The 26197-nt window shown below is 42.5% G+C and overlaps 1 protein-coding gene across 2 annotated transcripts in view; it reads right to left on the bottom strand.

Moving 5' to 3' along the window:
- Nucleotides 1-17346: 17346 nt before the first annotated feature.
- GFRAL (GDNF family receptor alpha like) overlaps nucleotides 17347-26197 on the bottom strand; it is a 269983-nt gene continuing 261132 nt past the window's right edge. The window contains exon 10 of one of the 2 annotated variants that reach the window (XM_069726751.1): nucleotides 17347-19054. In XM_069726751.1, coding sequence (XP_069582852.1) covers nucleotides 18985-19054 — 70 coding nt within the window. In that variant the 3' untranslated portion in view covers nucleotides 17347-18984. The remainder of the gene's footprint in view (nucleotides 19055-26197) is intronic. The other variant, XM_069726753.1, reaches the window with a different exon arrangement.

Raw genomic sequence — 26197 nt, forward strand, 5'->3', positions numbered from 1 at the left:
TTGTCATGCTCTGCAGCCAGCGTTCTCTCAGAATGTGGCTCCAGCACTGCTGGTGGTGTCCTGATGGATAAGCAAGTCTTTCTTTCCCCTGAAATTGTAGACCGCCAAACTTTTATCAAGATGAATAAGTCATGGATCTCTAATGGCTTTTGCACCCCAGTTGCAGACTGGGCAGACAAGGCAATGGTGTCATTTTTAGTGTGATGCATTGATCTCTCATTATCGCAATCTGTGACACCTTTATCGTGGCCTCTGTGCCTGCTAAAGCTACTGATGATGATCTTACAAACAATGTTTTGAAATGTAGTGACTCGAAATTGAGTCTTTATCTGTTGGGTTGCCTGCAGTTGAAGGGGTGTCAGAGCCCCATTATACTATTTATACTCTTGGGAAATTGATGCCTCTTTAGTGATGTGTTCTAATTATCATTTAAAGTGTGAAGATTGCAAGTTGGTTCTCCTTCATGTGTGTTGCCTGTAGCAGTAAGGCCCCCAAACCACCAGGTCTGCACTTACTTTCAATCAACTACCTGTGTTTATAACAATAGTAGTCTATGAAGCTCATATTTTTGGCACCTGAGAGTGGCAAGCAGAAAAGCAGTTTCAGCTATTGCATGAGGTATCAGGGCTCCCAGGACAGCAGGCTTACATCAGTCCCTCAACCACCTCGTCTTATTTTAATCTTAAATGGAAAACTGTAAATACTGTCCCTCACCCTGATACCTCATGCATGACCCATGGTTGACTGCTTCTGTTCCATTATCACATTTATACTATGCGTAAACTGATTAGTCAACTACCTGCGTTACTGTCCTTAAATTGTTCTAAAATTAGTGGTCTAACAAGCTATTTGTGACCTCTGAGTGTGGCTAATTAAAAAAACAGTTTGAGCTGTGGTATGAAGTATCAGTGCTACCAGCACAACAAGCTCATACCAGTCCCTCACCCACTGTTAGGGTTGGCAGATTGCACTAAATAAAATAAATAATAAAGTGCAATCACAACCCTGGGTCCATAGTGCACTGATGTTAAACTGCTGTTATGTGAGCAATGACAGAACACACGGCGAGCGTTTACTTGTACACACGGAGTTTACGCCACTCAGTGTAAACAGAATGCTGAGTTCCAAGCTCAGTTACTCCACAAGAAAATACAGTACAAATGAGTTCTAAGTGCTATGTCCTGTTAAATGTCACAGGACAAGCACATGAACAGAACTCGCACTACAACTGAACCTTGTCAATCGTACACAGGAACAAAATAGATGCTGAGTATAATACCCTGACTACAGGTTGAGCTTGCTCCGAAACTCTACTGTGCTAACCGCACACATGTAGGTAACAGATGCTAAGCCAAACAGCTAATTGTCCCCACTGATGCTAGTTGCCTGCCTATGTTTACAGTCCCAAAGCTAGGCAGACATACAACAATTGCAGACAGAGTGGTGATGTCCTCACAAATGATACTAGCGTGCCAGCTGGGGGTCTTTTATAGCTTAGGCTCCACCCCAAACACTTACATCCAGTCAACTGAGGCGCCGTCCATGGGTCAATCCGGAACTGCCACGTCGCCAGGGCAGCAAATGTCCGACCACCAATGAAAAGCCACCACTTCACGGGCATGCTCAGTAAGGTGATTTCTGGAATTAGATTCCAGAGCTGGAGAGTCAGCAGCAACCAAATGAATACCTCAAGCCTGAGTAAGACACTGGAACTGACGTCTAGGCTGAGCAGCTCCCGCAGCAGCCGAGCCAGAATGGGAGACCACAGAGGCAGATAAGGCTTGTGATCTATCCCGAGCAGTGGGAGAATCCCGTCGCCTAACACCCACTTCATCTTAATTTAAAATTAAATTGAAAGGTGTAAATGCTGTCCAGACCCTGATAACCTCATGTACGGCCTATTGACTGTAGCTTTGCCTTTATCGAATTTCTACTGTGGGTCAATTGATGCCACTTTTCCTAGAGTCTGCCCCTAACTTTTGGACATGTTTGGACTCCAAGGTGGTTCTCCTTCATGTGCATTGCCTGAATTCTGTTTTTCTTTTTTATTAACCCTGCTGTTTTGTTCTCATTTGCTTTACACTTGTACTGTTCCCGGGTCAATATGACCCGACCTATTAATTCTTGATTTTTAGCTACTCTAAGTGTTTTATTTGAATACTTTTTTCATTATTATACTGTATGTGAACATGGCTGATCATAAACAAATTAAAAATGTAAATTTAAACTTAATAATTTATTTTAGGCTTTTTACAATTATCTTTGATTGTTGGCGTTGGAATTCTGCACACAAATAACAAAAAAGCTTTACATTACTATTACTAAAACATGAAATTTAACTTTTTGAAAACAATATTTATAAATCAACAAATGAAAAATCATAAAAACGTCAACCTTTTTAGAAAGAAAAAAGAAAAACTGAACATGTTCATGCGTTTTTACTCTGAACACAATAATAAGACACATGTCCTTTACACAGATATTTTGAACATCCAGCACAGGTCAGATAAGTCTTATTGTCACAGGAAGATGGACAGAAGCTACATCTCTTCCTTTTTTTGCTGGTAGCTGTGCTGCTGGTAGCTGTGCTGGTGGAGGCCGTGGGTGTGGAGTCTCTTTCTTGAGCATGCTGGACACTTTTGACAATGGCTGTTGCTCCTTCACTTCTGGGGGTCACTTTTCTGCTCTCAATATATGACCTAACCAGGGATTTGCTCAATTGCACAAGAAATAATCTTTTATGCAGCTTATTCCGGTTCCAATCAGGGTTGAATTCTCTCTCCATAAGACAAATGCATTGTATGCAGAAACGTCCAGTATATTATAAAATAAAATCATTGGCCACCGATTGGTTTTGCGTTTGCATGTATATGTTGATATTGCTTGGTCTAAAGTATCAACTGCTCCCTTTGTGGCATTATAATCCAAAATAATGTCAAGCTTTCCGTCTTCTCTATCACTTACGGCATTGTCATGGTGCATTGTGCTCATTAGAATTTACGGCTTGTTTTTTTTGGAACATAAGAAACAACAGTTGTATTTCCAAGAAAAAAAAAAGTAGAACTGTACACCTCTCTCTTGCTAAGGATACCTTCCGGTAGTTCAGGTTTGTTTTTTCTTATAGTACCCAGCATGGTAAGTTGTTTTTTCTTCAACATCTGGCCTAGTTGATAGGATGTAAAAAAGTTGTCACATGTGACATTTTGTCCTTTTAGTCCATGAGTCAAATCGAGAACAAGAGTCTCCTCTCTCACAAACAGCAAATGGATAATACTAGATAATTACTTGTTTACTGATAAGAACAGTGAAACCACCACCATTTTGAGATGAAGTACACATAAGAAAACATAACTTTTACAGTGAGAAATAATCAGAGACCTATAGAACAGTATAAAGTGTTATCGGGTCATATTGACCCGAACAGTACAAGTGTAACAATCAGCATGTAGCAAAAAGTAAATAAAAAAAGAAACAAAAACAAAAAATATATAGAGCTCCACAAATGAGGAGAAGTCAAGATAAGGTTAAGTACATATATATTTGCACAGAGACAACATTTTTCTAATTTTGGTTATAGACATTACCACATTGAATTTTAAACAAAACAATTCAGATGCAGTTGAAGTTCAGACTTTCAGCTTTCATTTGAGGGTATCCAAATTAAAATTGGGTGAAGGGTTTAGGAGTTTCAGCTTCTTAACATGTGCCACCCTGTTTTTAAAGGGACCAAAAGTAATTGGACAGATTAAATAATTTTAAATAAAATGTTCATTTCTAGTACTTGGTTGAAAACCCTTTGTTGGCAATGACTGTCTGAAGTCTTGAACTCATGGACATCACCAGATGCTCTGTTTCCTCCTTTTTGGTGCTCTGCCATGCCTTCACTGCGGTGGTTTTCAGTTGCTGTTTTTTTGTGGGCCTTTCTGTCTGAAGTTTAGACTTTAACAAGTGAAATGCATGCTCAATTGGGTTGAGATCAGGTGACTGACTTGGCCATTCAAGAATATTCCACTTCTTTGCTTTAATAAACTCCTGGGTTGCTTTGGCTTTATGTTTTGAGTCATTTTCCATCTGTAGTATGAAACGACATCCAATCAGTTTGGCTGCATTTGGCTGGATCTGAGCACACAGTATGGCTCTGAATACCTCAGAATTCAGTCGGCTGCATCTGTCCTGTGTCACATCATCAATAAATACTAGTGACCCAGTGCCACTGGCAGCTATGCATGCCCAAGCCATCACACTGCCTCCGCCGTGTTTTACAGATGTTGTGGTATGCTTTGAAATCATGAGCTGTACCACGCCTTCGCCATACTTTTCTCTTTCCATCATTCTGGTAGAGGTTGATCTTGGTTTCACTTGTCCAAAGAATGTTCTTCCAGAACTGTGCTGGCTTTTTTAGATGTTTTTAAGCAAAGTCCAGTCTAGCCTTTTTATTCTTGATGCTTATGAGTGGCTTGCACCGTGCAGTGAACCCTCTGTATTTACTTTCATGCAGTCTTCTCTTTATGGTAGATTTGGATATTGATACGCCTACATCCTGGAGAGTGTTGTTCACTTGGTTGGCTGTTGTGAAGGGGTTTCTCTTCACCATGGAGATTTTTCTGCGATAATCCACCACTGTTGTCTTCCGTTGGCGCCCAGGTCTTTTTGCATTGATGAGTTCAACAGTGCTTTCTTTCTTTCTCAGGATGTACCAAACTGTAGATTTTGCCACTCCTAATATTGTAGCAATTTCTCGGATTGTTTTTTTTTTCTGTTTTCACAGCTTAAGGATGGCTTGTTTCACCTGCATGGAGAGCTCCTTTGACCACATGTTTACTTCACAGCAAAATCCTCCAAATGCAAGCACCACACTTCAAATCAACTTCAGGCCTTTTATCTGCTCAATTGAGAATGATATAACGAAGGGATTGCCCACACCTGTCCATGAAATAGCCTTGGAGTCAATTGTCCAATTACTTTTGGTCCCTTTAAAAACAGGGTGGCACATGTTAAGGAGCTGAAACTCCTAAACCCTTCATCCAATTTTAATGTGGATACCCTCAAATGAAAGCTGAAAGTCTGAACTTCAACTCCATCTGAATTGTTTTGCTTAAAATTCATTGTGGTAATGTCTGTAACCAATATTAGAAAAAAATATAGTTCTTACCGATAACGGTATTTCTCTGAGCCCATGACGGCACCACGGAGAGAGGGGATCCGCCCACCAAGGACAGGAAACCTACGGATAAAAAGGCGGTGCCACTCTCCTGCATCAGTTGTTTTACATAGAGAACGATGGGAGACTACTAAACATTTGTTAAATTTTAACTGTTTATCATAACTAGATACCGCGTGACTTTTAACACTATGAGTAGACTATGGCACTATTTTGATATGAACACCCACAAGTGAAGGGAGGGAATGTACGGGTGCCGTCATGGGCTCAGAGAAATACCGTTATCGGTAAGAACTATATTTTTCTCTGATCGCCCATGACGGCACCACAGAGAGAATTGCATAGATAGTACATTCAGGGAGGGACCACCGCCTCCAGAACCCTTTTACCGAAAGTAAGGTCTGAAGAGGAGATTAGGTCCAATCTATAGTGCCTATAGAATGTGGATGGTGAAGACCAGGTAGCAGCTCTACATATCTGGTCAATGGAAGCTCCGGCCTTCTCCGCCCAGGAAGTCGCTACTGCCCTTGTTGAATGAGCCTTAACCTCCCCGGGGACGGACATCCCACTTGCCGAGTATGAGAGACTGATGGCGTCCGTGATCCATCTTGCTATGGTGGCTTTAGATGCTTTTTTCCCCTTCCTGGGACCCTGGAAACACACAAACAGAGAGAAATCCTCCCTACTCTCGCTAGTGGCTTCTAGGTAATGTAAGAGACATCTTCTTACATCTAGTGTATGTAGTGTTTGTTCCTCCTTATTTTTAGGATTAGGACAGAAGGAGGGGAGAGATATCTCTTGAGACCTGTGAAATTTTGAAGCCACTTTCGGGAGATATGCTGGGTCTGTTTTTAAAATGACCCTATCCTCTAGGAATTGTGTGCAGGGAGGGTTAGCTGAGAGAGCCTGTAAATCGCTAACCCTACGGGCAGAAGTAAGGGCGACTAATAGAGCTGTTTTGAGAGATAGGTTTTTTATTGTAGATTCGTGTAATGGTTCAAATGGAGAACTAGTCAGGGCTTTAAGGACCAAGTTTAAGTCCCATTGAGGAACGACTTTTACTAGAAGAGGCCTTGATCTTCCCGCCGCCCTGATGAATCTAGACACCCACCTGTTTGAGGCTAAATCAAAATTGAATAGGGCTCCCAAAGCCGCCACGTGAACTTTTAGGGTGTTAGTGGCTAAACCCATCTCCAACCCGTTTTGTAGGCATTCTAATATGGAATTAAGGGGAATTTCTTTCCCTACTTTTGCACCTGATGATGACAGAAATTTTTTCCATATCTTGCCATATTGTTTTTTTGTAACAGGCTTCCTACTTTGTAATAGAGTTGAGATTAAGCCCGGAGAGAACCCCCTGCTTTCTAGTAATTTCCTTTCAAGAGCCAAGCTGTCAAGTGCAAGTTCTTGACCTGCGGATGACAGACTGGGCCCTGTGTCAACAGATCTTGGAGGTCTGGTAATACCCAAGGGTCGGATATTGACATCTTCCTCATCCATGAGAACCAAGGTCTCTTCGGCCAGAACGGGGCAATTAAGATGACCAGCGCCCCGTCCTCCCGAATCTTCCTCAGCACTGCTGGAATCAGAATAAGAGGAGGAAAGGCATACGCCAGATGGTGACCCCAAGATATCAGGAAGGCGTCCACAGCTACTGGGTTCCCCAGGGGAGATAGGGAGCAAAAGGAGGCTACTTTTTTGTTTAGATGGCTCGCAAAGAGATCTATTTTGGGAACACCCCATCTTTCTGTGATCTGGGTGAATACCGCCTGATTTAGTTCCCATTCCCCCTGTTTTAGACTGGACCGGCTGAGGAAGTCTGCTTTGTAGTTGTCTACTCCCCTTATGTGTAGGCTTGTTAGGGATAAGAGGTTGCTCTCGGCTATTTGCAGGATTGATTTGGTCACTTCCATTAGATTTTTGGAACGGGTACCCCCCTGGTGATTTAGGTAAGATACTACCACCCGATTGTCCGACATTACTCTTACATGGTGAGAGTGAAGGACCCCCAAGAATTCCTGAAGGGCAAATTTTACTGCAAGGAGCTCCTTCATGTTGGAGGATTTGTTCACTGTAGATGGAGACCAAGTGCCCTGGGTTACTAGGTCGCCCAGATGAGCCCCCCACCCTGAAGGGCTTGCGTCCGTAGTCAGGACTTTCGAGATCTGAATTACCCACGGGACTCCCTGGGAAAGATTTTCCTGCGATTTCCACCATGTCAGAGAGTGATTGGTGCGAGGAGATAGAGTTAACTGCCTGTCTAAATGCCCTCCTAGATGGATTTGCTCCGACAATATCTGCCATTGAAGTTCTCTTGAATGTAATTGGGCCCACTGGACTGCGGGGATGCAAGAGGTCATAGAGCCTAAGAGGGACATGGCCTGACGGAGTGTTATGGAGGGGAGAGATTGGGTTCTCGATACTAAACTCCTTAGTTTTTGTATCTTGTTCTCCGGGAGCCGACATTCCATCTTTTTGGAGTCTAGAGTGAGACCCAAGTTCTCCTGGACCTGAGAAGGCATTAGTCTGGACTTTCCCATGTTTATTAGCCAGCCCAATTAATTCAAAGAATGCATCACTATTGCCAGTTGATCCTCGCAATGTTGCGGGGAGGAGCCTATCACCAAGAAATCGTCCAGATATGGAACGATTGGGGTATTTTCTTCCCTGACGTGAGCCATTACCTCTGCTATCAGCTTTGTGAAAACCCTCGGGGCTATGGCAATACCAAATGGTAGGGCTGAAAATTGGAAGTGTTTTAGAACTCCCCTGATGTTAACTGCCATCCTGAGGAATCTCTGGTGATCCTTGTGTATTGGGACGTGATAATATGCGTCCTTTAGGTCCCGGACCACCATGAAGCATTGGGGAAACAACATCTTGATGGATGATTTTATCGTTTCCATCTTGAATGCTTGAATCTTCAGGTAATCGTTTAGTTTCTTTAGATTTATAATAGTCCTGAAGGAACCGTCTGGTTTCTTCCTCAGGAATAGAGGGGAATAGTACCCTTGCCCTCTTTCTTGTGGGGGAACCTCCAGGAGTACGCCCTTTTTTACTAACTCGATGACCTCGTTTTCCAGTGCCAGCTGTTCTTCTGCCGAAGATCTTATAGATGTCATCGTAAAAGAGGGACAGGGGCATCTTTTGAATGTCAGCCTCAGGCCTGATTCTATAATGTTCAGAATCCATTGACTGGAGGAAATCTTTTTCCAGGCTGGAAGAAAGAGAGATAACCTCCCTCCCACCTGGGGCGAACCTTCATTGAGAAGGTTTCTTGTTATCGCTGGGGTTTTTGTTAAAGATGAACCCCTTGTTTTTGTTCCTCTTATCCTCCCACTTTCCCTGGCCTCTCCCAGGGTTCTTGCGGAAAAACCTCTTGTTCCGAAAGGGCTTCCGGTAAGAGGGGAGACCTAGAGAGGGAAAGGACTTTTTCTTGTCCACGGCTTTTTCCAAGATGTCGTCTAATGTGGAACCGAACAAAAACTCTCCTTCGCAGGGGATAGTACACAGTTTTGTTTTTGTTTGCAGATCGCCAGGCCAATTCTTAAGCCAGAGGGCACGCCTGGCCGCATTAGCAAACACTGCTGACCTGGCAGCTAATCTGATAGAGTCTGCCGAGGCGTCAGCCAGAAAAGCCGCCGCTCCTCTTATTACAGGTAATGTCTTCAGCATCGAGTCTCGGGAAGTTTTCCCCTTTAATTGACCCTCTAGTTGATTTAACCAGATCATTAGGGAGCGGGATGTGCAAGCTGCTGCCACTGCCGGTTTCAGGTCTCCTCCCGCTGACTCCCAAGAGCCCTTGAGGAAGGCGTCCGCCTTCTTGTCCATAGGGTCTTTTAGGACCCCCATGTCCTCAAACGGGAGAGCGAATTTTTTTGATGCTTTAGCTATTGCTACATCTAATTTGGGGGCTTTTTCCCAAAAGGAGCAGGATTCATCTTCGAAGGGGTATTTCCTTTTTGGAGTTAGGAGAGTCATTTTTATGGGTTTTTTTCCATTCCTTTTTAATTAACGCTGCAATTGCTTCATTTAGCAGGAAAGCTCTTCTCTTTTTTTGTTCTAAGGCCCCAAACATGATGTCTTGTGCTGACTTTTTAGGGTGGGAGTCTACTAATCCCATAGTACTCCTCACTGCCTTTATGAGGCCATCGGTGTCCTCTAGCGGGAAACAATTGTGACTCCTGAGGAAGAAGTGGATGATGAGGATGAGGAGGAGGAGTCGGAGGATGCTGAACTCTCGCTATCGCTGTCAGATTTAGAGACTGGGGACGGGGACCTGTGTCTGGTCCTTCTCCGTTTTTTTCCCCTTTTAAGGGATCTAAAGGTGTCTTCCACCTGCTCTTTAATCAGGTTTTTAAGATCTGTTGCAAACCCGGGCAGGCTTTCAGATACCGTCTGCTGTATGCAGGAATTACATAGCTGCTTCTCCCATGCGGGTGGAAGATCCTCTTTACAGATGGCACAGGCTTTGTGCTTTGTTTTACCTACGCTTTTCCTCCCCTAAAAGAGACAAATAATAATCTTACTGTCTCTAACTTTCACGAAGATCAACTTACCACCTCCAGGACCCATAAATACCGGTTGGGGATTCTCTGCCTCTGGCTTTTTCCCCGACGCCGTGCTGGACTCCTTGCTGTACTGAGACCTTTGGCGTTCTTTGCTGGTGTCCTGGTAACCTTTCTGCTGTTGCCTTTTTTGCTGCTGCTGCTGCTGAGGCGATGCTATAGGTGGAGGTGATTCAGGCAAGGGAGATGCCGGGTCGCTCATACTGCTGCTGGTCTGCTGTCACTGCCAATAATGCGTGCTGCGCTTGCTGCTGCGACAACTAGTAGCTCCTAAGGCTCTTGCCGATATACTGCAGAGCCACTGGGAGGAAGTAAAACCTCCCTTTTAAAGCTCCCGCCGCTTTTTTTTTTTTTTTCTTTCTTTTTCCCCGGCGCCTGCGCAGTAGCGCTTCAGCCGACGGCGAGGAGCGTTGAATGCCGGCGCCTGCGCAGACGCTTCTGCGGCGCCTTTGCAACGCCCAAGCGTCAGATCGGCGACGCCTGCGCAGTGGCGTCCAGACAACGGCGAGGAGCGCCGAACGCCGACGCCTGCGCAGTCGGTTCCGGCGGCGCCTGCGCAGATCCAAGCCCCAGCTTCTCGCGAGACCAGCGCAACTCCGGGCATGCGCCGTACTCTCAAGATGGCCGCCCGGAGTGCAGTTATGGCGCTGCTGACCGGCACCCCCGGTCCTATGCAGACCCTACCGCGCGGCTCTGCATGCCCGATGGCGTGCAGTGTGCAGGCTGACGCGTGCTAGGGGAGGGCCGCGCCGCACCTCCCGCAACCACAGAGGGACCCCCCTGGATGTTGCCGCTGCTGCATCTTACCTGGGGAGGTGACCGCAAACTCCTTATCACCTCCCCCACTCACCCTAGAGGCCCACTAGCCCCCAGCGGTGGTGCTGCGGGTCACCACCCCAGCCGAGGCAGAGGGACCCCAGCTGCCTGAGTCGGACTGGTTGGCCCCGGAATTCCAACGTTGAACCGGTAAGTCCGTAGGTCTCCCATCAAGGACAGGAAACCAACTGATGCAGGAGAGTGGTACCGCCTTTTTATCCGTAGGTTTCCTGTCCTTGGTGGGCGGATCCCCTCTCTCCGTGGTGCCATCATGGGTGATCAGAGAAATGTTGTTTCTGTCCAAATATATATAGACTTAACTGTACCACTAGTTTCAAATCCTCATATAAAAAAATCTACAGGGTCTCAAAAATCATTTCAGGTCATATTGACCCGAACAGTACAGCAGGGTTAAATTTGCAAAAATTTCTACATTTGTTTTTTTCCAGTCAAGATGGGGTGCAGAGTGTACATTAATGTGAAAAAATGAACTTTTTTGAATTTACCAAATGGCTGCAATGAAACAAAGAGTGAAAAATGTAAAGGGGTCTGAATACTTTCCGTACCCCCTATATGTTCGATGAACTGTTCAGCAAAAATTGGGACATTTACCGATCCGAATCGAGCCTTAAAAGGTTCGCTCATCTCCACTTAAGAACCCTGTGTAATGATGTCATACATGTGCAACCTGATGTGCAAGAGAGGTAGCTGGACAAGTAGAAGCAAGATAGTGCTCGACGTACATTTGATGTATCAATGGAATTGGTATAATTGAACAGAGCACAAAGGTAAGAAAACAGACTGCAGCAATGTTACCATTCTTTCTCAAGAGTGAAAGTATAAATATTATAATTTTATTCTTGATATCGCAAGAGTGAAATAACGTGTTTGTTCGCCTTGCACTCAAATCTTGAAAGCAAACTCTATCACGATCATGACATGAGCCCATAAAAAATATAATAGCTTCATTACTAGAAATGAATGGGTAAACTCGTTGCTCGGGTTTACCCGAGCATGCTAGGGTTGTCTCCGAGTATTTGTGACTGCTCGGAGATTTAGTTTTCCTTGCCGCAGCTGCATGATTTGCAGCTAATAGACAGCTTGATTACATGTGACTATTCCCTAGCACAGTGTTCCCCAAGTTCAGTCCTCAAGAGCCACCAACAAGTCATGTTTTCAGGATTTCCTTAGTATTGCCCAGGTGAGAATTCCATCATCTAGAAAGGCAACAATTCCATCACCTGGGCCATACTAAGGAAATCCTGAAAACATGACCTGTTGGTGGCTCTTGAGGACTGGAGTTGGGGAACACTGCCCTAGCAACTAGGCCACCCCCACATGTATGCAGGCTGGCTAGCAGCTGTAAATCATGCAGCTGCATCAAGGAAAAACTAAATCTCGAGCAGTCACAAATACTCGGAGACCACCCGAGCATGCTCAGGAAAACCCGAGCAACGAGTATACTCGCTTATCACTATTCATTACCAGTACATCTGTCTCAACCTTTCTCAATTGTAAATCAACCAAATCCTAGTGAAAAAAACAACAAAAGTATTGTGATTCTTACTAAAAGTGCTAAATGAGTGGATTCTAATTATCCTCAAAAGACATGACTTGGGTTTAAGTATCACAAAAAATTCAAAAAGAAAATATCGATTTTCAGCTTTTTTATTCTATTACCAAAACTACAAGTTTGCTATATTTTTAGACACAGAAGTTAAGAACACATTGCATGCACAATATATTTATCTCAATAGAATATGCAAAAATAAAAACTGAAGACAGTTTTTTGGCATAGATTAATCCTCTTCACTTGACAAGCAAACATTGTGTCGTTCTAAACTTTCATGGTTGGTTCATTAAAATAGACCAATATGTTAATTTGTGATAACTGCAGTAGCTGTGATATAATTTATACACATTTGTTTTCTTCACATTATATTCCCTAAAGAAAAAAAATGTTTTGTAGATAAAACTTATGATAAAAAACCTATTATCTTGTATGCATATTTATGCTCATGATTTGTATGCATCTGCAAAGAGTTATATTATGTCCACTTACTCAATTTTCCACTTGGCTTTGACTGGGTTTACATATCACAGTTTTCTTCCAAAACTCCAAATCAAAACTAAAGTTGAAACTGATCCCATTGTTTTAAATAGGATGACCAGCCCATAATTTGTTGCACGGGACAGGTGCATGGATCAGAATATGAAAAACAACATTTTTGATCTGGTGCCTATTCAATGCAGTATTTTCTATACTTGATCTATCTGTGCTATTCACAGAAAAAAAATATTGATTATAGTCTCTGGTGCTGTTCATGTGTCCATGTATGCTGTGGGCTGTCTGTTGCCCCCCAAAATAATGGAGACATGTCAGGTTTTGATCAGAGTCACAGATCAAAATGACCCATACATGTCTTTGAGACTTTGAAAATCTTGGAAACCATTAGTATTAGGGATGAATGAGCATGCTTGGTGATCCTTGATTATCACAGGAGTATCCAGGTTCTCGGATGTGCTCGGTACTCGATGAGCATTGTTTGGTGCTTTAATGTAATGCTCGAATCCATAGCCTGCATGTTTGGTGCCTTTTACACAGTCATTGAACATGTGAGGATTTCCTGCGAGACACTGTAAGGCTGTGGCCATCTTGGTATTGGAAATATTGTGATTATCTGGCCATATGACATAGTCAGGTATTATAAAAGGATAGGCGCCACCAGGCTTGGCACACTGATGCCATTGCACAACAACTCAGTGACAGTTGTTTTTGGAGGGAGAGAGTGCTTGATCAGGCATGTGTTTGCACAGTATAACAAGTCAAAGTTCTGTAGTGCTGATACTGGTGCTAAAGCTGAAAAATCATACTAAAAGCCCTTGTAAGGTTTAATCTTTTGCTTAGTTGTTTGAATCACATACATTCTGCATTTAGACTAGGGAGGGAGAGACAGTTTTAGGAACAGTGAGAATGTCTGAATACAGTCTGTAGGTAAGTGTTAGGGTATTTCAGTCCATTGCTAAATATATACTGTAGCTGTGACAGTTGCTTTTTTCTTTTGTGGGAAAAATTGAATATATTGTGGTCCATCGAATATTACATGCTTTGTGGTATATTTTGGTATTATATAACACTCCAAAAAAATGTTAAACTTTTTGGGGGATTAAATTACTCACCCATAGAGTATTCCGTGCTTCGGGGTACATTTCTGTGACATACAATATTCCCAAAAAGCGTTGAAAATTTTTCCTGTATTAAAGGGACTCTGTCACCTGAATTTGGCGGGACTGGTTTTGGGTCATATGGGCGGAGTTTTCGGGTGTTTGATTCACCCTTTCCTTACCCGCTAGCTGCATGCTGGCTGCAATATAGGATTGAAGTTCATTCTCTGTCCTCCATAGTACACGCCTGCGCAAAGCAATCTTGCCTTGCGCAGGCGTGTACTATGGAGGACAGAGAATGAACATCAATCCAATATTGCAGCCAGCATGCAGCCAACGGGTAAGGAAAGGGTGAATCAAACACCCGAAAACTCCGCCCATATGACCCAAAACCAGTCCCGCCAAATTCAGGTGACAGGTTCCCTTTAAATTACTCACCTATAGAGTACTCCATGTTCTGGGGTACATTTCTATAATATTTAACAGTTCAAAAAGCTTTACATTTTTTTATAGATTAAATTACTCACCCATACACTATTCTGTGCTCTTGGGTACATTTCTGTGATATATAACACTCCAAAAATGTGTTAAAATTTTTTGCTGGATTATATTAATAACCAATACAGTATTCTGTGCTCTGGGGTATATTTCCATGATATATAGCACTCCAAAAGCATTAATATATTTTGCTGGATTAAATTACTCATCCATGCAGTATTTAGTGCTCTGGGGTACATTTCCGTGATACAGTATAAAACACTCCAGAAAAGTGTTACAATTGATTGCAAGGTCATTTACTCATTCATAGAGTACAACGTGCTCTGAAGTAGATTTCTGTGATATAGAATACTCAAAAAAGCATTAACATTTTTTCTATATCCAATTCATCCATACAATGTAACACACTTAGTGGGTGATATAGATGGCAGAATTAAGTGAGAACCAGTGCTTGAAGATGCATATCAGCGAAGCGGCGCTCATCGGGCACAGGAATCAGCACGCAGCACCCCTCTTCCTATGCACTACACCGCGGCACTCAATGATTTATTTCTGCCAGGTAATATTTATTTATACCTGCTTTCCTTTTCATTTGTTGTGTGCATTGTTGTAATCCATTAGGATCTGGCTGCAATTGATTTATTTATTTGTGTTACTCTGACATTGAGATTCCCCTTCATTGGGTGTTACTAAAAATCTTTCTGTTAATTCAGAGATTCAATTTGCTATTACCAGGCTATAGGGATCCCACTCTAACTTTAGCGATCATTGCTTCAAAATCTCTTCACCATATGTGGTGGCTTATTGTGCTTTTCTCCTGAATTTTTTCTTGGAGGTTCTTTTTCTTCCCCTGTCTTTTTAAATTTAATATTGAATTTTATCATTGTTATTTAATAAAGACTTATTTTTATTTCACCTCAATCCCTCTTTTCAGTCTCTTTTTCACTGTGATTAAAAACTCATACAGTTTTGTGCTATTAACTAGTACTAAAGTGCAGGCCAAAATTTAAATATGATTATGGGATTAATAGATTTAAATCAAGTAATATATTATATTGCTGCTAAAAAAAACGGTGAAAAGCTTTTTAGCAATTTCCTACTGTTTGCCACTTAATTTCAATACTGTTTTTGTTTTTTATTTGTTTGTTTTTCATGGCTCTTAGGTTCCATTATTGTACATGGCACTATTGGGTCATTGTTTTGCATCAGTATTACAAACCCAACCTAGAGCTAATTCAAAACACAGAAATGGAACAACAAATGCTGATGTGATGCGATGCTGCAAGCCATTTTGTAGTTTCTTCACTTTTTGCACTTTTATAAATGTTCTGTGCTAATGCTTTCCTAAGTTTACTTTAAAATATTTTCAATTTCATATTCAATCTGTGCAGTTTTTTCTTTGCAGGGAGCTCAGATAAGAATAAAATGCTGACTGGAACTGAGGGAGGGGTTGGGTCACAAGAATTGGTACATAAGGGGTTAGCTTGCATAAATCCCCTTTGATATATGGTATTGCAGAATTTACAATAGATATCACTCATGTAATGTAAGAAGTAAGTGAATCATTTGGCATTGTACTATACCTAGATTCCTCTGCCATATCTGTGCATCATTAATCATGGTATGTATAAAAAAAAAATAAAGGGAACACTAAAATACTACATCTTAGACTTAACTGAATGAACTATTCCAGTAGCAAATATTGATTCATTATATAGTGGAATGCATTGAGAACAATAAACATAAAAGTGGTCAATGTACAGTACATCAAAATTAATATCCCATTAAGGTTTGGATTTGGAATGATACTCAAAATCAAAGTGGAAAATCAAATTACAGGCTGATACATCTTCAGTGGATATGACTCAAGACAAGGAAATGATGCTCAGTAGTGTCTGTGGCCTCCACGTGCCTGTATGATCTCCCTACAATGATTGGGCATGCTCCTAATGAGGCGGTGGATGTTCTCCTGAGGGATCTGCTCCCAGACAGGGACTAAAGCATTAGTCAACTCCTGGACAGTCTGTGGTGCAACGTGACATTGGTGGATGGAAGGAGACATGATGTCCCAGATGTGCTTGATTGGAATCAGGTCTGAGGAATGGGCAGGCCAGTCCATAGCATCAATGCCTTCATCTTGCAGGAACTGCTCACACACTTCAGCCCTTTGAGGCCTGGCATTGTCATGCATTATGAGTAACTCAGTGTTCACTGAACCTGCATGTGGTCTCACAATGGGTCTGAGGATCTCATCCTGGTACCTAACTGCAGTAAGGGTACCTCTGGCTAGCAAATGGTGGGCTGTGTGGCTCTCCATAAAAATGTTTCCCCTCACCATTACTGACCCACTGCTAAACCGGTCAAGCTGGAGGATGTTGCAGGCAGCAGAAAGTTCTCCACTGCATCTCCAGACTCTGTCACATCTGTCACATGTGCCCAGTGTGAATCTACCCTCATCCATGAGGAGCACAGGGCGTCAATGTCAGATCTGTCAATCTTGGTGTTCTCTGGCAAATGCTAATTGCCCTGCACAATGTTGAGATGTAAGCTCAACATTCTCTTGTGGACGTTGGTCCTTCATACCACTCTCAAGTAGTTTATTTCTCACAGTTTAAGCAGACACATGGATGTTAGTGGCCTACTGTAGGTCATTTTTCAGGACTCTGGCATTGCTCATTCTGTTCTTCCTTGCACAAAAGAGGAGGTAGTGGAGATGTTGCTTGATTGTTGCCCTCCTATCGCCCCTTACACATCTCCTGGTGTACTGGCCTGTCTCCTGGTATCTGCTCCATGCTCTGGATACTGTGATGACAGACACAGCTAGCCTTCTTGCCAGAGTTCGCATTGATGTGCCATCATGGATGAGCTGCACAACCTGATCAACTTCTGTGGGTTGTAGACACTGCGTCATGCTGCTGTACAGTACCTCTAGGGGTGAGAGCAATGACAAAATTCAAAGTGACCAATACAACAGCAAAAAAGGATGAAAACAGAGAAATTGTCTGTGATCACCAACTGCAGAATTAGTCCTTTATAGGGGTTGTCTTGCTAATTGCCTATCATTTTCTAATTGTTGTTGGTTAAGGTTATCCAACTGATGGATATCAGAAAGAAAGAGACATTTACATGGGCTATTTTGGGTCGCCATTTATTCAATGTGTACGAAGAAGCAATGTAGTCAAACATTATTCTTTTAAAACAAAAAAAAATCAGTTTTATTAGAGTTAGCAAAATGTTATGTACATGGCATTAATACAATATAGTAACTAGCAATAATAGTAAAATGAAGGTATCTGCTTAGTTGAAGAATATTTAAATTACATTTACAGCTAAAATTGTTTGAGACACCACCAACTATATGTTACTTTTCTTTGCATCTGACCCTCAAATATAGCATAATGCTTTGATTTAGTGAGAAAAATAAACTCTACTTATAGAGCCAGGGTCTACAAGTTCTCTGCTTCCCAGACAATCATTCAATACAACATATAACTGTAAAATATTCTAACACTGTGCATGAGCCCTAACAGATAAACTCATACTTCTCTTTGTATACCATTTACTTTATTTAACTGTACAGATGCATCAAACACACATTATGAATGAATACAGCTTGTATAAATGAGTATATTAAAAATAATTTGTCTAATGTTTCCAAAAAATCATATAATTGGTATGATAATACAATATATTGTAAAAAAGTCTATTACAATATGCATGGTGTTCATTCATCTTTGCAGACAACGTATTTGAATGAAAAAATACCTTTTTTTTACAGTTAATAGACATATAAGTAGAAGATACCTGTGATGAAAGTTGTCATTTATAAACACAATGATTTATTAAAGGGGTTGTCCATGAATAATGTACTTTTTAATCAAAAGATGTTGAAATAATAAGTTTCACAATTGTTATATGTGTTAAAAAAAAATGCTCCCGTGCTTAGATAATCTTATATCTGTGCCTCGACTATGTACTGTTGTTTGCTGTGTCACAGCTATTCCAGTTGATGGTGGGTACAGTATATACCATAGCTTTTCACTATGTGAGATAGCGTAAACCACTAACGATAAGTGAGCATGCAGCAGGAGTTTGCAGCTGTTGCTTTCTGAGGAAACATATTTCCCTGCCTGAGGTAACGCAGGAGCGAGTGCTTCTGCCATGTCCCCAACCCTCAGAGCTCATCATAAATCAAGACAGTAACAGGAGCTGGGCTTGCAAGTCATGGACTGGGTTTATGATAAGCTCAGAAGACTGGTGACATTGCAGAAACACTCCTGTGATAAAATAAGGAAATGTGTTACCTCAGGCAGGAAAATATGCTACCTCAGGTGGGGAAATGTGTTACCTCTGGCAAGTAAATGTGCTACCTCAGAAAGCAACAGCTGTGAGCCCCTGCTGTTTCATATTTAGGCTCTCTTATTATAAGTGAGTTATGCTTCCCCCATGGCCAGGAGCTGTGGTATGTGCTGACCATGATCTAGAGGAACACTGCATGGTCAGACACAGCCATTACACAGTACACAGCAGGGGAACAATTATAAGATTATCTCAGCACAAGAATTTTTTTCACACGTCTAATTGTGGAACTTATTATTATTCCAAGATCTATTAGCTAAATATACTTTGTTCATATAACATCCTCTTTAAACATATTTTTGGTAAAAATGAAAGCAAGGAACTAAACATGAAGCTCAAATAGTGAAATATGATTGTAATTTGGCTTAGGTATCACATAAATATGAAAATGTTTCCATAAGTTATATTTCACTGTGACTAGGAATTCATTAAGCTTTCAGAAACATTTCCTCGCGGGACAGCAGTTTTCTTCTGTGCTCTGCAAGACCTGTAAGAAATAGAAAGTCAATAACTGTATATGATTGGTGTTTATACAATGAAGACAACTGTACATATAATGTAAAGTTCACAGAAAGGCTACATGAATACATATAGATTTGTTTCCAAAAACAAAAATCAATGTATCTCTAAATATTCCAATAAATATGTATGCATATTTTCTACCTAAATATTATAATCTATATGATTCTATGAAAGTTGAGTGACGGCAAAATTGGTCCTTTGCTTTTCTAAGATATATTTTGAACTAATCTTTAAAAATAGCAAGCAAGTTGATTTTCCAAAGCTTTCATGATACATTATTTTGAGCTATTATCCATAGCGGAAATATTTTAATTAAAGTAATAATAAAAAGGATTTAAGAGTGACAGTATATTTGTGCTATATTGGTAAGAATAAAATTATTGATGTTTTTAGTTGGTTGTACAAAGAATTTAAATGCCCAATTAGGAAGTTTATTCAAAAGAGTGAATGATTCTTTCAGGTAATTAAAACCAGGTCTTATCACAACAAATTAGTTGATTGACCTGTTTCAGTTGTAGTTCCAAGATATGTATCATAATTATTTTTCTCCTAATTTTTAAAGCAAAGTTGAACATGATCTTAATAGAAATATTCTATTATTTTAAAGGGGGACATACATTGGTGCAACTGGCGCCTAACTACGTAACTTGTCTCTTCAGATAGGAAGAGGACTAGAACTCTAGTACCACCTATTGGAAGTAGCAATCCTACCAGTCAATGTCGACCCTATAACGAACCTTGTCACATGACATAGGATAAGAGCCAAACCAGATCTCAATTTGCAGACACTGTGTTTCGGGGTACTGCCCCTCATCAGTGCAATGTGGAGATCTGGTTTGGCTGATTGAGAGGCGTCTGACCGGGATCCAAGAAGTATCGTTTCTCCTTGCGGAGAGTGACATGTTAAGCATGTCGAGGTGAGGAGACTTAAAGCCGCAATGCTCCTCTGGGAAATATGCAACTTGTCTCTTCAGAGAGGAAGAGGGCTAGAACTCTAGTGCCACCTATTGGAAGTAGCAATCCTAACAGTCAATGCTGACCCATTTATGAACCTTGTCACATGACTTAGGATAAAAGCCAAACCAGATCTTAATTTGCAGACACTATGTTTCGGGGTATTGCTCCTTGTCAGTGCAGCGTGGAGATCTGGTTTGGCTGAGTGAGAGGCGTCTGACCGGGATGCAAGAAGTATCGTTTCTCCTTGCAAAGAGTGACATGTTAGGCATGTCTGTTATGATCAGGTGGCCTTGGAGCTGCATGAAATGACCTTCGCTGGAGCAGTGGTAACTTTACTGACCGCAAACCCTGATCCTATCACCGCAACTAGAAGTAGCCGTGGGGTGTACCTAACCAGACCTAGACACCTCGACACAGCCGGAGAACTAAATATCCCTAAAGATGGAAATAGGAAAACTCTCTTGCCTCAGAGTAGACCCCCAAAGGATAGGTAGCCCCCCACAAATAATGACTGTGAGTAGGAGAGGAAAAGACACACGCAGACAGAAAACAGGGATAAGCAAAGGAGGCCACTTCTACCTAGATAGAAAAGGACAGAACAGGATACTATGCGGTCAGCATAAAACACTACAAAATATCCACAGCAGAAAAATACAAAAACTCCACCACCTAACTAAAGATGTGGAGAGTATATCTGCGACTCCAGCGAACCCAACTAGACTGAGAAAAACATCAGGCACAGTCGAGCAGGAACAAAATAGAAACAAGATCAGCACAAAAAATAAACACACAGCCGTGTGTCTAAAAAATGAAGCAAACACTTATCTTTGCTGAGATGGCAGCAAGCAGGAGAGGCCAGTCAGGGAACCAACACTTCCAAAGGAGCATTGACTACTGGAAAGGACTAATGAATCCTGCACAGCTAAATACCCCAGTCCGAATTGCAATTAGCAGAAACACCTGTCCAAGACTGCTGCTCAGGAATAACTGCATTACCATCAACAACCACCGGAGGGAGCCCAAGAGCAGAATTCACAACACATGTCGAGGTGAGGAGACTTAACTACGTATCAGCAGAATCCCTCAACTTCAGCCTAGAAAATTGATTCAGATCAAATATGTTCTATCCAAATTGAATGATCCCCAATTGCTGATAAAAATGTAGTGTATTAAGCACTAAGGTCTTCCAACTCCAATGGATAGGCTGGTAAGGGGCTTAAAAATACATTATCATACACATCTAACCCCTCACCTGACCCTGTTGATGTTACACTCTGTCAACACTACATGCTGACTTTCTAAGCCACTCGTTTCACTCCATCCAGCACCACTCTCCTTGCCACTCTTTTGCTGACAATTCCTATGCTGGCTATGTCTTGACACACATGCTGATGTCATGATGAACATAATAGAATCAAATGTTATCTTCGGCACTAGAGATGAGCGGTGTTCGCCAATTTCAAATTCGAGTTGTTTTGGGCGGTGTTCGAGTCGTTTGACGAACCCGAACAATTTGCTTAAAATTCGACTGTTCAAGTTTCTGTTCGATAACTGTTTGTTCACGAAACGCCTAGCTTGATTTACACATTAAAACTGTTTATCATTGTTAATAGACTGTTTCAGTGTATAGTGGGTGGGGTGGGTGGCGGGGGATAGATCTGTGCTGAAATAACACCGATCTCCATTTTTTTTTCTTTCCCGCATTTACAGTGGGGCAGTGCAATCTCCCAGCCTATCAGCAGTGCACACACACACAGCAATGTGCATGTGATGCACACAAGCAAGGGCATGTGTCATTGGCTGTGTGTGTCACATGTCCTTGCCCTATAAGAACCAGCCATTTGCCCGATCGCCACCATTTCCTCACTGCTGCAGCTTAGTGTTAGACGGCACCGCTGCTGCTGTGGGCACTATACAGACTAAGAGTGTTTTTTTGGAGCGAATTGTCAGAGAGATAGCTTTAGGGAGTTGGTAGGAGTCGGGACTAGCTGTAATATCAGCCCCTTTCAGGGTAGGTTACAGCAGTTCATAGCACTGTTTGCCAGGCAGATCTGTGCCAGTGCTGTGCAAGTGTTTGTCACAGCATTTGATGTAATCTACCTCAACCAATCCTTTTGGGCTAGTAGCATTGTCTGATAGTCATCTGAGAAGCCTGCCTGTGAAGCTAGCTACACCGCCTGTGTATCTCAATTTTTACTGCATCTAACCCAGTTAATAGTTTTGGGCCTAGGAGCGGTGTCTGCCTGTCAGCAGAGTAGCCCGCCTGTGAAACTAACTACACCGCCTGTGTATCTCTATTTTCACTGCATCTAATCCAGTTAATAGTTTAGGGCCTAGGAGCAGTGTCTGCACGTCAGCAGAGTAGACCGCCTGTGAAACTAACTACACCGCCTGTGTATCTCAATTTTCACTGCATCTAATCCAGTTAATAGTTTAGGGCCTAGGAGCAGTGTCTGCACGTCAGCAGAGTAGCCCGCCTGTGAAGCAAACTATACCGCCTGTGTATCTCAATTTTCACTGCATCTAATCCAGTTAATCGTTTAGGGCCTAGGAGCAGTGTCTGCATGTCAGCAGAGTAGCCCGCCTGTGAAACAAACTATACCGCCTGTGTATCTCAATTTTCACTGCATCTAATCCAGTTGATAGTTTTGGGCCTAGGAGCAGTGTCTGCATATCAGCAGAGTAGCCCGCCTGTGAAACTAACTACACCGCCTGTGTATCTCTATTTTCACTGCATCTAATCCAGTTAATAGTTTAGGGCTTAGGAGCAGTGTCTGCACTTCAGCAGAGTAGCCTGCCTGTGAAACTAACTACACCACCTGTATATCTCTATTTTCACTGCATCTAATCCAGTTAATAGTTTACGGCCTAGGAGCAGTGTCTGCACGTCAGCAGAGTAGCCCGCCTGTGAAACTAACTACACTGCCTGTGTATCTCTATTTTCATTGCATCTAATCCAGTTAATAGTTTAGGGTCTAGGAGCAGTGTCTGCACGTCAGCAGAGTAGCCCGCCTGTGAAACTAACTATGCCGCCTGTGTATCTCAATTTTCACTGCATCTAGTCCAGTTATTAGTTTTGGGCTTAGGAGCAGTGTCTGCACGTCAGCAGAGTAGCCCGCATGTGAAACAAACTATACCGCCTGTGTATCTCAATTTTCACTGCATCTAATCCAGTTATTAGTTTTGGGCCTAGGAGCAGTGTCTGCACGTCAGCAGCGTACTCCACCTATGAAGCAAGCTACACTGCCTGGTTACCTAACTACTATTTTGTAACGGCATCTAGCCCAGGAAATCCCTTTGGGCCTAATAGAATTTTGTGCTACTCAGCAGCGTACTTCACCCATGAAGCAAGCTACACCGCCTGTTTACCTAACTACTATTTTGTAATGGCATCTAGCCCAGGAAATCCTATTGGGCCTAGTAGAATTTAGTGCTACTCAGCAGCGTACCCCACCCATGAAGCAAGCTACACCGCTTGTTGATCTAATTACTAATTTTTAACTGCATCTAGCCCAGGAAATCGTTTCGTACCTAATAGCATTTTGTGCTACTCAGCACAGTACCCCACTCATGAAGCAAGCTACACCGCTTGTTTACCTAAGTACTATTTTTAACAGCATATGGCCCAGGAAAGCCTTTTGAGCCTAGTAGAATTTGGTGCTACTCAGCAGCGTACCCCACCCATGAAGCAAGCTACACCGCCTGTTTACCTAAGTACTATTTTTTAACGGCATCTAGCCAAAGGAATTCCTTTTGGGCCTAGTAGAATTTGGTGCTACTCAGCAGCGTACTTCACCCATGAAGCAAGCTACACTGCCTGTTTACCTAGCTACTATTTTGTAACGGCATCTAGCCCAGGAAATCCTTTTGGGCCTAGTAGAATTTAGTACTACTCAGCAGCGTACTACATCCATGAAGCAAGCTACACCGCCTGTTGATCTAAGTACTAATTTTTAACTGCATCTAGCCCAAGAAATCGTTTTGTGCTTAATAGCATTTTGTGCTACTCAGCACAGTACCCCACCCATGAAGCAAGCTACAATGCCTGTTTACCTAACTAATATTTTTTAACGGCATCTGACCCGGGAAATCCTTTTAGGCCTAGTAGAATTTGGTGCTACTCAGCAGCGTACTCCCACCCATGAAGCAAGCTACACTGCCTGTTTACCTAAGTACTATTTTTAACAGCATCTGGCCCAGGAAATCCTTTTGGGCCCAGTAGAATTTAGTGCTACTCAGCAGCGTACCCCACCCATGAAGCAAGCTACACCGCCTGTTTACCTAACTACTATTTTGTAACGGCATCTAGCCCAGGAAATCCTTTTGGGTCTAGTAGAATTTAGTGCTACTCAGCAGCGTACCCCACCCATGAAGCAAGCTACACCGCCTGTTTACCTAAGTACTATTTTTTAACGCAATCTGGCCCAGGAAATCCTTTTGGGCCTAATACTAATTTCTGCTACTCAGCAGAGTACCCCACCCATGAAGCAAGCTACACCGCTTTCTTTCTTTCTCAATCTAACCCCTCGGCTCTGGGGTGTCCACTCTCCCTCCAGCTCTCTCCTTCTCACAGGTGGACTACCGCGTGTTTTCACACTGTGGCGAATCTTTTGGGCCCAGGCATAAGAAGTCGTTGAGGTAATGGATAATATGTGCCGCCTTACAAACTTCCATGACAACACAATCAAGGAAGCAACTAAACGCCTCAAATAGTGAGCAGGATTTGGAGCACCCCATGGGCAAACAGCGATCTATGTAGTATGCTCCTTCACAGAAGCAGCCCAGTGGCAGGACACTATTCAGAGGTACAGGTAGTAACCGGAACGCCCCTCAATGTCTGTTTTGGCCATTAGGGTGCCCCTTACCAACTTCTTGACCCGCCTGATTGCCTCGTCAAAGGAGGTACAGTACATAGTACTGTACTTGGTTCCGCGTCGATGTTGTCGTTTACTGACCTACCCCTTGGATATGACAAATGGTGGATTAGTCTGAATGTATTGGGTTCATTTTTTGGCACAACTCTGAATGGGGGTACCACTACGTCTTCTAAGGAAAGTGTTCTGATTGGACCCGCCGCCATTCTACCTAAAGTTATTTACTTTTTTATTTTTTTTTGTCAAAACGTCTGGGTGTTGGTAGAGTGAGTTTAGATTTTTACTCCAGCCTTTCTTGATTTTAGAAGGGCATGACATGCCTATATCTGTGTCTCCTGCTCCTTTTACTCCTCCACCTCTTTTCTTTTCGCATGACTATATGCAGTTGTGACTTTTCAATATGCTTGTTGTGTCTTCTGAGCAGTTTGTCAGCTTTTGGACATCTTTTAAGGTGTTTTCTATGTGTTTTTCATGTGTTTGTATGTGTTTGTGTTTGCCTGCCATTGGTTTCAATGGTGTTTGACAGTGTTCGTCGAACGTTTGAGGGTGTTCGTCGAACGTTCGACGAACATTTCGTCGAACACGTCCCTGTTTGATGAACCGAACCGAACCTGAACATTAGGGAGCTGCCTCAACACTATTCGGCACTCAAAAAAGTTTATTAGCAGAAAAAATGACCCAGATGAATTCCAGATAATCAAAATGACCGTTTCGGCCTAACGACTGCCCTTTATCAAGAGATATCTGAGGGGAAAAGGGTCTCATGAATTGCAATACAGAGGCACCAGAGTTTAATCCAAGCAGCAAAAGGATAGACCAAATACTGGTGAGATTACGATGTCCGTTGAAGTCATGCTATGAAATGGCGCTGTGACTAATTGGGGCTCATTCGATTTGTATAGAACATATTTGATCTGAATCAATTTTCTAGGCCGAAATTGAGGGAGTCTGTGACCACGGCGCCATTTCATAGCATGACTTCACTGGACATTATAATCTCACCAGTATTTGGTGTATCCTTTTGTTACTTGGATTAACCTCTGGCGACTTCGAACTGCAATTTATGAGACCCTTTTTCCCACAGATATCAGGGGCCAATCCACAGGGCAGGGTGGACATCAGCGGGGCAGGGGAGGACAGCAGTGTGGCAGGGGAGGACAGCAGCAGGGCAGGGAAGGACAGCAGGGCAGGGGGGACATCAGCGGGGACATCAGCAGGGCAAGGGGAGATCCACAGGGCAGGGGGGAGATTAGGGGGCAGGGGGGAAGATCAGGGGA

This window comes from Ranitomeya imitator, chromosome 5 (genome assembly GCF_032444005.1).
Source record: "Ranitomeya imitator isolate aRanImi1 chromosome 5, aRanImi1.pri, whole genome shotgun sequence".
Lineage (NCBI taxonomy): Eukaryota > Metazoa > Chordata > Amphibia > Anura > Dendrobatidae > Ranitomeya > Ranitomeya imitator.